General features: G+C 48.0%; 1 protein-coding gene across 5 annotated transcripts in view; it reads left to right on the plus strand.

Annotated features, from left to right (window-relative positions):
- The window catches only part of Eva1c (eva-1 homolog C), a 73279-nt gene that overhangs the window by 57382 nt on the left and 2466 nt on the right, over window positions 1-13431 (plus strand). For 3 of the 5 annotated variants that reach the window (XM_052741119.1, XM_052741122.1, XM_052741117.1), the window contains 3 exons: window positions 1545-1688; window positions 6434-6511; window positions 9043-9132. In XM_052741119.1, the coding sequence (XP_052597079.1) occupies window positions 1545-1688; window positions 6434-6511; window positions 9043-9132 (312 nt within the window). The remainder of the gene's footprint in view (window positions 1-1544; window positions 1689-6433; window positions 6512-9042; window positions 9133-13431) is intronic. The other 2 variants (XM_052741120.1, XM_052741121.1) reach the window with 2 other exon arrangements.

The following is a 13431-nucleotide window of genomic DNA, read 5'->3' on the forward strand; positions in this document are numbered from 1 at the left end:
TGTGGCCCTGGCTTCCCATCAGCATCCGAGTGCTTGCATTTGTCACAGCACAGGGCATCACAAGAGGAGGCAGAGCCGGCAGCCTGCTTCAAGTCTTCTGTTATTTTTTATGTGTATATGTGTGTGCCTGTGTGTATGCAGGGGCACATGTACATGTGTGTGTGAGAATGCACATGTGTGCATGTGTGTGTATGGGCCAGAGGTCAACCTATCTAGCTTGTTTCTTCAGACGGGTGTCTCCCAGGCCTGGAGCTCACTAAGCGAGTGAGGCTGGCTGGCCAGTGAGCACCAGAGACTCACCTGTCCCCTCCTCCCAGTGTTTGCATGGTTCACCCTTGGAGGACAGAAGACGACACCAGATTCCCCTGGGTTTACAGGCAGCTGTGAGCTGTTCCGAGTGGGTGCTGGGAACAACCCAGATCCCCTGGAAGAGCAGCAGGTGCTCTTAAGTGCTGAGCCATCTCAGCCCCCAACACATGAACCTCTGTGGGGAAACACCAAAACAGAGTAGCTAATCCTTCCCTGCTAATGATGGTGTGATCTTGTGCTTGCTGTTCACTCTTCCATCTGTTATCAGTTGCTCACTGGGGTCCTAAGGTGGGCCTGTAGATGAATTGCTAAACGGTCTTATTAATAAAAACCCAGAGCCAGATATTGGAGTTAAAACCAAGAGATCAGAAAAGCAGAAAGAAGTCAGCCACGTTCTCACCACTTGGAGATCCTCAGTCTCCAAAGAGAGCTACTTCCTGTCTACCCATGCCTATATGCCTTTCTGTTCTGCCATCTCATTTCCTTTCTCCACCCAGCTACATAACTTCCTCTTCCTGCCCAGCTCTATCACTTCCTGTCTGTCTGTACAGACCTCCAGACCTTTATGGTTAGTGCTGGGATTAAAGGTATGTACCACCATGCCTGGCTCAGTTCCCAGTGTGGCTTTGAACTCACAGAGATCCAGACGGATCTCTGCCTTCCAAGTGATAGGATTAAAGGCGTGTGCTGCCATTGCCTGACCTCTACCTTCACTATAGTGGCTGGCTCTGTCCTCTGACCCTCAGATAAACTTTATTGGGGGACACAGATAACATATCACCCTAGTGTGCCAGACAGTGGGAATTAGACGATGAACAAAGTAGACATTTTCCCACATGGAGCTTGAGGTTGTGTAGAAAAAAGTCTTAAACCAGGAAACATTTTCAAAGCGCAGTGGTCATGAAGTAAGAGCCTCATTCAGGGCTCTGTGTCCATGGCCAATTACAGATGCACAAAGCCCAGGGCAAGGCAAAAACATCCAGGGGCTTTGACAAAGACGACATCAGAATTTCAAAGTGGTGATGGCAGGTCCTTAGGCCAAGCTCAGGGCTTCCTGAAGGCTAATGGCCAAGCTGGTGCAGAGCATCTTGGGAGATTCCATGAGCTAGATTAGCAGAGAAGCAGTCTGTTTGACTGGAAGTTCAGCTCAGTGCATCTATGTATAGCAAGTGCTAACAGCTGTGCGGAGACCAGTGGAGACCAGCCTGACGCTCTCACTGCCCCTTCCCTTCCAGACTGCCTGTCCTACACAGCTTTACAAGTCCTGTCCAGGAGGTGCTACGGGAAGCAGAGATGTAAGGTCCTCGTTGATAATTACCACTTCGGAAGCCCCTGTCTTCCAGGGGTGAGAAAATACCTCACTGTTGCCTACGCATGTGGTAAGAATAAACCCTCAACCGGCTCCATGAGCACATGCCTGTTAGGGAAACGGTTGCCCTATGCAAACAGGAGTGTGTGTGACACTTGAGTTGCACACAGTAGGCAGTGCGTGACCAATAAGCACAACCGAAAGATGGAAGAATGGAGAGAGGTTTACTTCCTGCAGCAAGTAAGGAGTACTTAACTAGAGTCATTCCAGCTTGCACGTCTTGGAAAACACGTCGGGGGCAGTCCACAGTACTGAGCATGCTCAGTTAGAGTTCACAGTGCAAGCAGGAAAGATAGCTGAAACATTCCTGAGTTTAGCTCAGAATCCTGGGGTAGACATTTTAAAAGGTGAAAGTGGTGGACGAAGACTCCTCGGGCGTTCGTGTCATGAAGGTGGCAGACAGGAAGCGGGCATAGCAGGGCACACCTGCAACCCCAGCTTTCAGGAGGCTGAGGCGGGCAGAAGGAGTGCTGGGAATTCAAGGGCTGGCCTGGGCTCCATAGAAGTCCCTATCTCAAAACAACAGCAATATTGATAATGACAGACAGGAATACTTTTGGTTGTCCACAACATCTCTTTCCCAGAATGGTTTTAGCTGAAATCAAAGGAACAGACACTTTTTAGAGTCCATTAACATAGGTGCTCGCCACTAAGGGCGCCACCCCCCACTTGGCTGCTGACAGAACCCCACGACTCAGCTGGTTACTGCTGAGTCGCCTCATACACCCCAGACCTTTTCTCTCATTTATCCTTGTTCATGGCATTCACATCAGATAAGCGGTAGGATTTTCTCTGGCTAAAATGGTTTCAGGAGCACATCAGGTAATCAGATTGGCAGTGGATGGGGTGAGTAGGGATAGAACGAGCAACCGGGGACACAGTTGAGGTCGCTGAGAACGAACCATTTCTGTCTCGGTTCTTAGGAAGCCCTGAAATGTACTGGTGGTGTGTGAGTTCACACAAGTATTGTTCGGCTTCCAGTGCCATCTGGAGCCCCTAAATGACTGGGCCCCTAGGCTGCCAGCAGCTGTTTTATCTGCACGCCCTCAGCATGGATGCAATGCAGCACAGGCTTCCACAGGCTTCTTACAGCAGCCCGTGTGCTGTTCTGGGGTCTTCAGAAGGAAGGGAATTCCCTGCTCTATTTGGATTCTGTCTTCAGGCAGCTGTTAAATAGCGAGTCAGCAGCTGTTTTGGGGGTACTGTGGTGGTCCCATCTATAATCTTGATATATTGGTTGTTCTGAAATGAGCATCAGCGGCCGATTTCAGGATACTGTGGTGGTCCCATCCGTAATCTGGACACATTGGTTGTTGTTCTGAAATGAGCATGGAGGTGAAAGGAAATGGGGAATCCCAACAATGAAGAACTTGATACCTCCTGCGAAGAATATCGTTCATTAGGCTTTGGTTATTGAAACAGCTTTATTGAGATATGATTGCAGAGTGCCTGGTCAAACACACAGTCTATGGTTTTTAGACTATCCATGGAATTATGCACCCATTCCCATTGGCAGTTTAAGAACATCGTCATCACCCTAATCCATTCGGAACCAGTTTGAAGAACCTTTGTTTTTTTTTTTTTTTTTTTTCTCTTTTTTTTTTTTTAATTTATTTTAATTTATTTTGCAATACAATTCAGTTCTACATATCGGTCACGGATTCCCTTGTTCTCCCCCCTCCCGTCCCCCTCACCTTCCCCCCAACGCCCCCCCCCCCATTCCCATCTCCTCCAGGGCAAAGCCTTCCCCACAGACTGAGGTCAACCTGGTAGACTCAGTCCAGGTAGGTCTAGTCCCCTCCTCCCAGGCCGAGCCAAACAATCCTGCATAGGCCCCAGGTTTCAAACAGCCAACTCATGCAATGAGCACAAGATCTGGTCCCACTGCCTGGATGCCTCCCAAACAGATCAAGCCAATCAACTGTCTCACCCATTCGGGGGGCCTGATCCAGTGTGGACCCCTCAGCCATTGGTTCATAGTTCATGTGTTTCCATTCATTTGGCTATTTGTCCCTGTGCTTTATCCAACCTTGGTCTCAACAATTCTCGCTCATATAAACCCTCCTCATTCTCGTTAATTGGACTCCCAGAGATCCACCCAGGGCCTAGTCATGGATCTCTGCATCCAGAAAGACAAACATGGTATGTACTCACTCATAGCAGGATACTAGACATGAAACAAGGATGAATTGTCTGCTACTCACATCACCAGGGAGGCTACCCGGAAAACAGGACCCCAAGAAAGACACAGGGATCGCCCAATGACAGAGAAATGGAATGAGATCTACATGAACAGCCTGGACATGAGTGGGGGTAATGAAAGGCGAGGGTCGAGGGAAAGAGAGCTTGGGGGAGCGGGAGATCCCAGCTGGATCAACAACAGAGAGGGAGAACAAGGAATAGGAGACCATGGTAAATAAAGACCACATGAGAACAGGAAGAAGCAAAGTGCTAGAGAGGCCCACAGAAATCCACAAAGATACCCACACAACAGACTGCCGGCAATGGTCGAGAGACAGCCCGAACTGACCTACTCTGGTGATGGGATGGCCAAACACCCTAATTGTTGTGCTAGAAACCTCATCCAACTACTGAGGGATCTGGATGAAGAACCTTTGTAAAAACAGGGTCTCATGGAGTCCAGGGTGGCCTTAAAGTTACTATACAGTCAGAGCTGACTGAAGTTTTGATCCTCCTGTCTGCCTCCCAGGTGCTAGAATTACAGGCATGTACCATGTTCACATACTCAGCAGGCAGGCTTCCTAGGTAACCTATGTTTCACAGCTACATGGTCTGTTGGTTATTAACAAAGCTCATTCCAGAATATCCTTCTTCTCTGAGCTTCTCTCTACAATTTTGAATCTATACGGCCTCTGCTATTCCCAGAGAGTCAGAAGCCTTGTCTCATCACATTTTGAGACTAAGCCAAGAGACAGACCTGAGAAAGCAAGGCCACTTCTGGCAGGGAAAGACAAGACATCTAGGGTTTTACTGCTGCCAGGGAATCAGGGAGCGTGTTCTTTGAGCCCAGAATGAGCAAGAGGTTCTTGAACTAGATAGCATGTGTTCTGGTGCTACTGTGTTCCTAGGTTTAGTGCCGTGTCCTGTAGCCGGCCAAGAGTGTCTCTCATGCACCTCTGGTGGGTCTCCGGAAAGCCGCCCTCATCCTTGACAGGCACAAAGGCGCCAGGGTCTCCTGGACTGGGAGGTTCACGGCTTGGGGCTGTTCTCTGCATGTTGGTCCTGGGATGTCTCCAGAAGGATCTAGTTAAGCCCTCGGAGAAGGAAGTGAGGTTTTCTTGTAGCTGGAGATGACTTACAGGGTCTGTGTGAAAGCCATTCTGCGGATCTCGCCTCGTTTGTGTTGGCTTCATTTCTACTTCCTGTTGCCACTTCCCAGATATCATCTGGGCTGAGGCAAAAATGAAAATAAGCAATTTTCTGCAGCTAGAATACTTGGCATCCTCTCCCTTCTCCCAGTTGGCAGCAGTGTGTTTCACCTTTATAACTCTCTCTCTCTCTCTCTCTCTCTCTCTCTCTCTCTCTCTCTCTCTCTCTCTCTCTCTATCTCTCTATCTCAGGCTAGTCCTGAACCCCCTATGTAGCCAAGGATGACCTTGAACTTGGTCCTTCTCCCACGAATCATCCTTTCTTCTATCTAGTGAGCCACGTGAACCCAGATTGCTAGCTCCTCTAGGTTTAGGATGAAGGGAGGAAAAAGTTCAGAGAAAAGGCTGAGTAGGAGCAGAAAGGGGGTGGAGGGGGTCCTGTCTAGTCATTTTATTTTACTGTAATCTCTGACATGTTCGGATCCCCCCAACAGCTTTCTGAGGCATTCTTCCAGACCGACCTCCACCCACTGTGAGAGTAGACTTCAGTACACCTAAATCTGTGCCACTGTGCCCTCGGTTTCACGGCCTCCTCCCCAAGTTTCCCGTGCTCTGCACCCTGTCCATCCTAAGGAACCACTAATCAATTTCTGTCTCTAGATTTACCTTTTCTAGGCAGTTCCTATAAATAGAATTATGCCACAGATGGTTTTTGGTGACCGGCTTCTCCCATGGAGCATGCTGTTTTGAGATTCAGTCTTGCTTTCTTTTTATTACTAACATTTTCCATTAGATGAGTGGTCCGTGGTTTATTTATTTTCCTCACTTGTTTTGTTTGAGACGGGGTCTTGCTGTGTCACCCCAGCTAGCTTCAAACTTGAAGCCCTGCTACCCCAGCTTGCCCAGCTTCAGGAGCCTTTAAAAGAAAATATTGGTTTTATATTAAATATGTATGTGCATGTGTTTGTGCAGAGGTATGTGCATGTAGGTGCCTGAAGAGACCATAAAAGGGAGGTGGGTCCCTGGAGCTGCACTTACGGGCAGTTGTAAGCTACCCAGTGTGGTGCTGGGAACACACTTGGGTCCTCTGCAGCATCAGACACACTGTTAATCTCTGAGCCATCTCTGGAATGCCAGCTCCTTAGAAAATACTGCAAATGTGTGCCTAAGATTTCTTGGGCATTTGATGATCTCATATTGCCGTGTGTGTGTGTGTGTGTGTGTGTGTGTGTGTGTGTGTGTGTGTGTGTGTGTGAGAGAGAGAGAGAGAGAGAGAGAGAGAGAGAGAGAGAGAGAGAGAGAGAGGCAGTAAGTAATCTGAAAAGTATTTTGCAGCTCTTTCTCTACATTGTACCTTGAATATATATTAAATGCAAAGGTGTTTTTAATATACCACATATTTAAAATGCTTCTTTTTGGTTTTTAGTTCCCAAGAACATACTCACAGCGGTTGATCCATCCATTGCTAATTTAAACCCTTCTCTGAAGAAAGATGATGAATACGGTAATTTTTATGGCTTACTCCCAGCATTTCCTTCGAAGTGAAGTTAACCAGCCCCTGAGCACAGTCAGGCGCACAGGGCTGGAGTGTAAGGGCCGGAGGTGTCCGGCTGCTCCGCTGATACCAACAGGGCGTGGCCGACACTTACACACAGCAGCCAGCATGTGGCTTCAAAAAAGAATAGAAATCACAAGGAGAATAGGTTTACCCCATTCTCTTCCGTTCCCCTTCTTCTTCCTAAAAGACAATAATAATAAAACCACTTGGAACAGCACATTTTCTCAGAAACAACCTGGGTTCTTGGTGATATAGGAGCTTGTGGCAAAGCTGGGGACCAGAGCCAACTGACCTTGCCAGCCCCTCAAGGTCACTTTCTCCCTCTACTTCCCACCTAACTTATATAAATAGGGACGTAGATACTTTGATTTTACTTTTTAACATTTATTATTTGTGGGTGTGTGTATGTAAGTGGGTATGGAAGCGAGGACGGGGACCAGAGAGTAACTTACAGGAGTCCGTTCTCTCCTTCCACTCGGTGAGTCCTGGGGGGTGAACTCACACCATCAGGCTGTTTTAACAGCAAGTACTTTTATCCTTTTGTTTGGTTGGTTGGTTTTGGTTTTTCGAGACAGGGTTTCTCTGTGTAGCCTTGGCTTTCTGGGAACTTGCTCTGTAGACCAGGTTGGCCTTGAACTTATCTGAAATGTTTTTTGTTAATGACATCTAGAACAAATTTAGCCTGCTGAGTTCCTGACAGAAACTGTGCAGATCCCATAGAATACAAAAGATGCTAATTTTGGGTAGCAAGGGTTTTGTTTTGTGTTATTTTATTTTACTTATTATGCCTGTCCCCAGTTATGAAAGTAAAGTATAGGTGTCCATCTGTGTCTTAGAGGTAGATTCTAGAACTTTCCATACATGCTCAAACCAGCAGGTGTTCAAGTCCCTTAAATAAAACAGCCCAGTGTTTGCGCAGAGCCCACACAACCCTCCTGTAGGCTTGAATCTCTAGGTGCTTACAGTCCTTATCACAATGCCAACACCATGTTGTGCTGTATGGTTTAAGAAATACTGAAAAGAGCCGGGCGGTGGTGGCGCACGCCTTTAATCCCAGCACTCGGGAGGCAGAGGCAGGCGGATCTCTGTGAGTTCGAGGCCAGCTTGGTCTCCAAAGCGAGTACCAGGAAAGGCGCAAAGCTACACAGAGAAACCCTGTCTCGAAAAACCAAAAAAAAAAAAAAAAAAGAAATACTGAAAAGAAAGAAATCTGTACACGTTCACATTTCTCCCGAGTATCTTTTTCTCTGTCTGTGGTTGAATTCCTGGCCAGGGCCCTCTCTGACACAGGGGACTGACTCTGGGCTTTGCTTCCACATCTGCTTCCTGCTACAGAAAACACAACGCCAAGGCACAGAAACCACCCTTAGCCCAAAGCTAGAGGTGAAGACTGGAAACACCTTCCACATTCTGGTTCACGGCACCCTGTCTACCAGGCTCTGTATCTCAGCTCCCTTCCCTTTCTCACATGACTCCCACCGGATCCTGAAGGATCCCCATCCCTCTTCAGTGCAGCCCCAAGAGCTACGTCTTTCTTAGAGGCATCTGCCTTGTGTGATATTCCCAGGGCTCTCATCAGCACTTGCTAAGTGTCCATCCAGGCAGTTCCCTCGAATCCAAAAGGAGGCCAGCCACGTGTGTGTGTGTGTGTGTGTGTGTGTGTGTGTGTGTGTGTGTGTGTGTGTGTGTGTGTCTGTCTGTGTGTGTGTGTCTGTGTGTGTGTGTGTGTGTGTGTGTGTGTGTGTGTGTGAGAGAGAGAGAGAGACACACACATCAAACAATCCACGCCTCCCTCCATAACTTAAGGGTTGTCATATCTCTGGTCCACAGAGCAGACAGCTGTTCCAGGGTAAGATGAGACATTATTTACTCAGCCTCCTAAAGGCTTGATGGATGCCTTTGCCTTTCTCACGGAATATTGTGTTCTGTTCTGGAGCAGGGTACATGAGCTGTACCTCAAGTTGGAATTAGCACTTTGAAGTGTTTTGAATTCCTTTCATCATTTGACGTTTTCAAAGATGACTTTGGCATTAGCTGCTTTTCTCATTACTGGACAAAACACCCAAGAAAAGTGACGTCAGAAAGGAGGGCTTGATGTCGGCTCATGGTTCAGGAGCAGATGCAGTCCATCATGGCAGCAGGATAGGGGGGCAGTCAAGAGCTAGAGGACAGTTAGAAGCAGGGCCAGGTTATAAACCTCAAGGCCCACCTCCATGACCCACTTCCTCCAGTGATGATCCATCTTCTAAAGGTTCCACGGCCTCCCAAACAGCATTGTCAGCCGGGGACCAAGTCTTCAGCACATGAGCTCATGGGGCCATTTCACAGCCAGGCCTCAGCACTAAGGGTTCTGAATCTTCCACAGTTTAGTCAGAAGCCCAGTGGTTTGTTGTCTGTGAGTGGCAGGTGCAGGTGAAGGTCAACAGGGCTTTCAGAACAGCTGCACCCTGAACAGCTGTGGCCTTCGCATGTTGCAGGTATAAAATTGGACCCCAGCGGATCGAGGGTTGTGCGGAAAGATGGTGTTATCGTCAGCAACTCCCTGGCTGCGTTTGCTTACATTCGAGGTAGGTGAATGAAGGGGAGCTTCTGGGGGTGCAGGTGGGTTTCTCACTGCCTCACCGACAAACGCTCTGATAGCTAAAGGAAAGATGCCTCCAGTTGTACACGCAGCGTCGTGATGTTCAGAAGCACAGGGCTGGGAGTCAAACACAGTTGCAGCCACAACCAAGGGACCTGCAAGAATAAAGCTGAGCTGCTGAGGGTTTGGTTCCAAAGGAATTTCCCCCTGGAAAAGCAGAAATGGGTTCCCCAGATCTAAAAATTAGGATTGTTGAATTCCCCTCACAAATGGAAGAAAAACAAGGCTGATCACGTAAGAAGCAAAACAGGTCCTGCCATGGGATGACACAGCCATCTCAGGAGGCCTGAGAACCACTGTGGTTGCCAAGGTTTCCTTGTTCACCTCCCCAGGGCTGAAGGCTTGCACCAGGCCTGGCCATGTGCAGCCCTCTCTCAGGAGGAGTGCACACTCCTTGCTCCCTTCCTGCTTGTCCTAGGACAGATTGTATCTTGGAATGTGGACTGTAAGTTTCAACACTGGCTTCCTGCTCATTGAAGGCTCTGTCATTCAGCTTACACTTAATACAAGACCCAGGACTCTTGAAGTAAAAACAGGTATATTTTGGCTCATGGTCTGGAAATCAAGTTCAAGATCCAGTGGCTCCATGAGTTTGGGCTGTGGTGAGGGTGGGGCATCGTGAGTGATCACACTTTGAACTAGAGAGGGAGAGAAAGGGACAAAGCAAGGCCCTACCATCCCCTTTGATGGTGCAGGCCTGGTGACCTAATAATTTTACCACTCAGTGTTCCTCCCGGGAGCTTGCCACGTGCTGCAGGGTTATTGGCCTCTTTTTTTTCTTACAACTTCTCTCCTATGTTCTTGCTGCTCCTGATGACTGTCAAAGTTAAGTGTGAAAATTTGGAAGGATGTCCACAGTTTCAAAGTCCCTTCAGGTGAAGGATAATGATGAGGAGAAGCAGGGACGCTGCTGGCTGAGGTGTAGCCACGCTGGGCCCCATCCTTTCTCAGACACCTTGGCCTTCTTAGCCGCCATAACAAATCACTGTAGACTGGAGCTTAAGGAGCACTTTCTGTGGGAGGCTGGAAGTCCATGATTAAGAGCCTCCTTCTGGCTTTAGACAGCCACCTGCCTGCTGCATCCTCCTATGTGTGTGGGGGGTTGGGTGGGGGTGGAGCAGAGGTGTGGGGGGGAGACAAAAGAGACAGGGGAAGAGGAGAGTGTGAACTTTTCTAAAACCACCTATCAGACAAGGACCCGCTGGTGAACTCTGTTAACCGTAATTAGCTCCAGAAAGTTCCATCTACAAAGTCATATTAGGGGTTAGGACATAAGCATGAGCTTGGGGGAATGATAAGCCCAGAGCAGCAACTCTGAGGGTTGAGGCTCTGATACTGAATTCCGCACTTAAAGGAGCCAAGGGTCAGAGGAGCGGGACCATTTGCCAAGGGCACCATGGACAGCGGCTGGGTCCAGCCTCACGCTTGGTGAAGGGCAAGGCTGTCAATCAGTTTCTAGGAAGAATGCTGTCTTCAGGCTTTGGAGGGCTGGAACCTCTTGACCCAGTGTTATGAAAATATCCTTTCCTCTGACATCTCATGAGCGTATCCTGCTATGTGTCTGGATGATGTGTTTGCCTGTCTAAGGACAGATGACTGTCATCTTGTTTATCTGTCGTATCTCCATGTCTAGGACAGTTCTGGGGTAGACCAGGACACAGTGAGTAGTTAACAAATGGCTAAATAATGAATCCCAAGTTGATGTTATATCTGCCTTATACTCTTTTATCATCTGTAGTTTACAAATTGTATCTGTGGATCTGAAAAGATGGCTCGGTGGTTAAGAGTACTTGCTGCTCTTGCAGAGGACCCGAGTTCAGTTCCCAGCATCCATGTCAGGAGGCTTACTGTTGCCTGGAATTCTAGTTCAGGGGACCTGGCACCTTCCTTTAGCCTCTGTGGATTTCTATATACATATGGTGTACAGTCACATGAATACACACACACACACACACACACACACACACACACACACACACACACACACACGTAAAACGTGTCTGAGGCTGCATGCATGCCTTGGTATGCACATGGATGTCAGAGGGCAGCTTTGTATATTTGGTTCTCTCCTACCACTGCTTACATAGGTTTTGGGGATCAAATCCAGATTGTCAGGCTTATGTGACAAAAGTCTTTATCCACCGAGCCATCTTGCTAGCTGTCTACGACCCAGAATGATGCTCCATCGTTTTAGCGTAAGGGCTGGATGGGATGTTGTTTGATTTTATTGAGAGATGTTTCCAAATGTTCACCTCAGTAAGTCATGGCCGAGGCTAGGTGTGGGTCTGGAAAGCCTTGCTGTGGGGCTAGGATCCAAAGGCTGCACACAGGCTCCTGGCACTATTTGATGGTGAGGCCACTGGCTAAAACAGCTGGGGACCCACAGCTTGAGCAAGGAATCCCGTAAACTGAGGAAGAACAAAAGGACATTCCCTAGCCAGGCCACCAGTTTCTTTGACGTAAGAAAGCAGGGAAATAGATGGGAGACAAGCAGACAGGCCACCAAAACCAAGGGGCTTGTCCTGGGCAGGGAAAGATGGAGGTCGGTGGAAGGGAAATGAAAACGTTCAAAGGTCTCTGCTAAACGATGTCTCCTCTGGTCACTTACATGATCTGCACAAGCATTTCTTATAGAAAAGGGAAGTGTGCATGTGTGTGTGTGTGTGATATGTGTTATATATGTGTATTTGTGGTATGTTTGATGTGTGTCTGTGATATATGCAGTAAGTGTGATGGGTGCTGTGTATGGTATATATTATATGTATGTATGTATATATGGTGAACGTACACTTGTGTGTTGCATTTGTGGTGTGTGGTGGGGTGGTATACATGTATGGTGTATGGTATGTATGTAGGAGAGGCTGGTGGTACTTGTTTATGATATGGGGGACTTCGGGTGGGGGATGGTAGTGTGTGTACATGTGTTTTTTTATGTATGTGTATGTTCTGAGGAATATAGTTTATTAGCTGCTTCAGCATTGTCCATTACCATTGTCCCCTAGCTGAGGGACTTATTTAGTCTTGCTCTCTAAATTAATTAATAAATTAATGACCCTTCCAGACCACCAAATTAGTGTCTTATTGGCATCTGGCTTTGTGTGTTTACCTCATCTGTGCCCACAGGCCTGCCTTTTGTGACTCAATATTCAGTCACTGTCCTTACTGTTTGGGATTGTGGGGTGTGTGTGTGTGTGTGTGTGTGTGTGTGTGTGTGTGTGTGTGTATGGTGTGTTCAGCCTCAGGCAAACTTCCTGAGAACTTTGGGGGTGTTTGGGGATCTGGGACCACAGCCAGAGCAGCCTTGTTGGTTCTAAGAAAGGAATTCTAGGACATCAGAGGAGCTATGTGAAGGAGAGATTTCATCACACACCCCAAAGTTAGTCACATGACCCCTTTGGGGATATGATCAGAGAGCCACACAGGTCTGTCACATGGGTGTGGGCTCTGAAGTGTTCCCTGGGTCTCCAACTCTGGCAGAAAGTCTTGTCACATCCCTAAGTGCTGTCAGACCAGTCTTCAAACACTTTTTGTTTCTTCCTCCTGGAGGACTCTGGCTACAATCCCACAAGAGATGGACCCTTGCTTGGTGGCTTCTGGTGGCTTATCTGGTGTGACTAAATTTGAGATGGAGGGTTGTGTTGGCCCCAGACCAATATCTGAAGAGCAAATGGGGCCCTGGCACCCATTCTGAGGCTCCTGGGACCATTCCCTCTAGCCTGTCGTGAACTGGGGCTAAATTTAGAATACCAACAAAAACACTGTGAAGATTCTATTCAACCACAACAAAAAGAAAGCCCCATTTTCCCAAAAGAGATGATAGAAGGGGTCACAACTCTGAAGTGGTCCAGTTGGTTCTAGAAGATGGGGGAAAAGCTTTCTGTGGAAAGTCTGGGGCAGTGGGCAGAGCCCTGGTCTAAGGCCAGGTCCCAGTAAATAGCGGCTTTGGAAAGTGACTAGGCTACAACCTCAGGGGTTAGTTAGGCCAGCTCATCTCTAACGTGTCATCTGCCTATAGTCTGGTGACCGTAGGACAATCACTTCATATGGATAGGAAGTTTCATTCCCACGGGACTCATCTACCCCATGCTTGGCCACTGGATCTCAGTGACATGGATGTGAACTCCCCCATAGAGTGAGTGATCCCATGGTAAGAAAAACTCCTGAATCCCAGAAGTAGAACCCAGACCCTGCCACCTGGAGAGGAAGGAGGTAGGAGATGCTGATT

The sequence above is a fragment of the Peromyscus californicus genome, unplaced genomic scaffold (assembly GCF_007827085.1).
Source record: "Peromyscus californicus insignis strain IS unplaced genomic scaffold, ASM782708v3 Scaffold_16__1_contigs__length_79575227, whole genome shotgun sequence".
Classification (NCBI taxonomy): domain Eukaryota; kingdom Metazoa; phylum Chordata; class Mammalia; order Rodentia; family Cricetidae; genus Peromyscus; species Peromyscus californicus.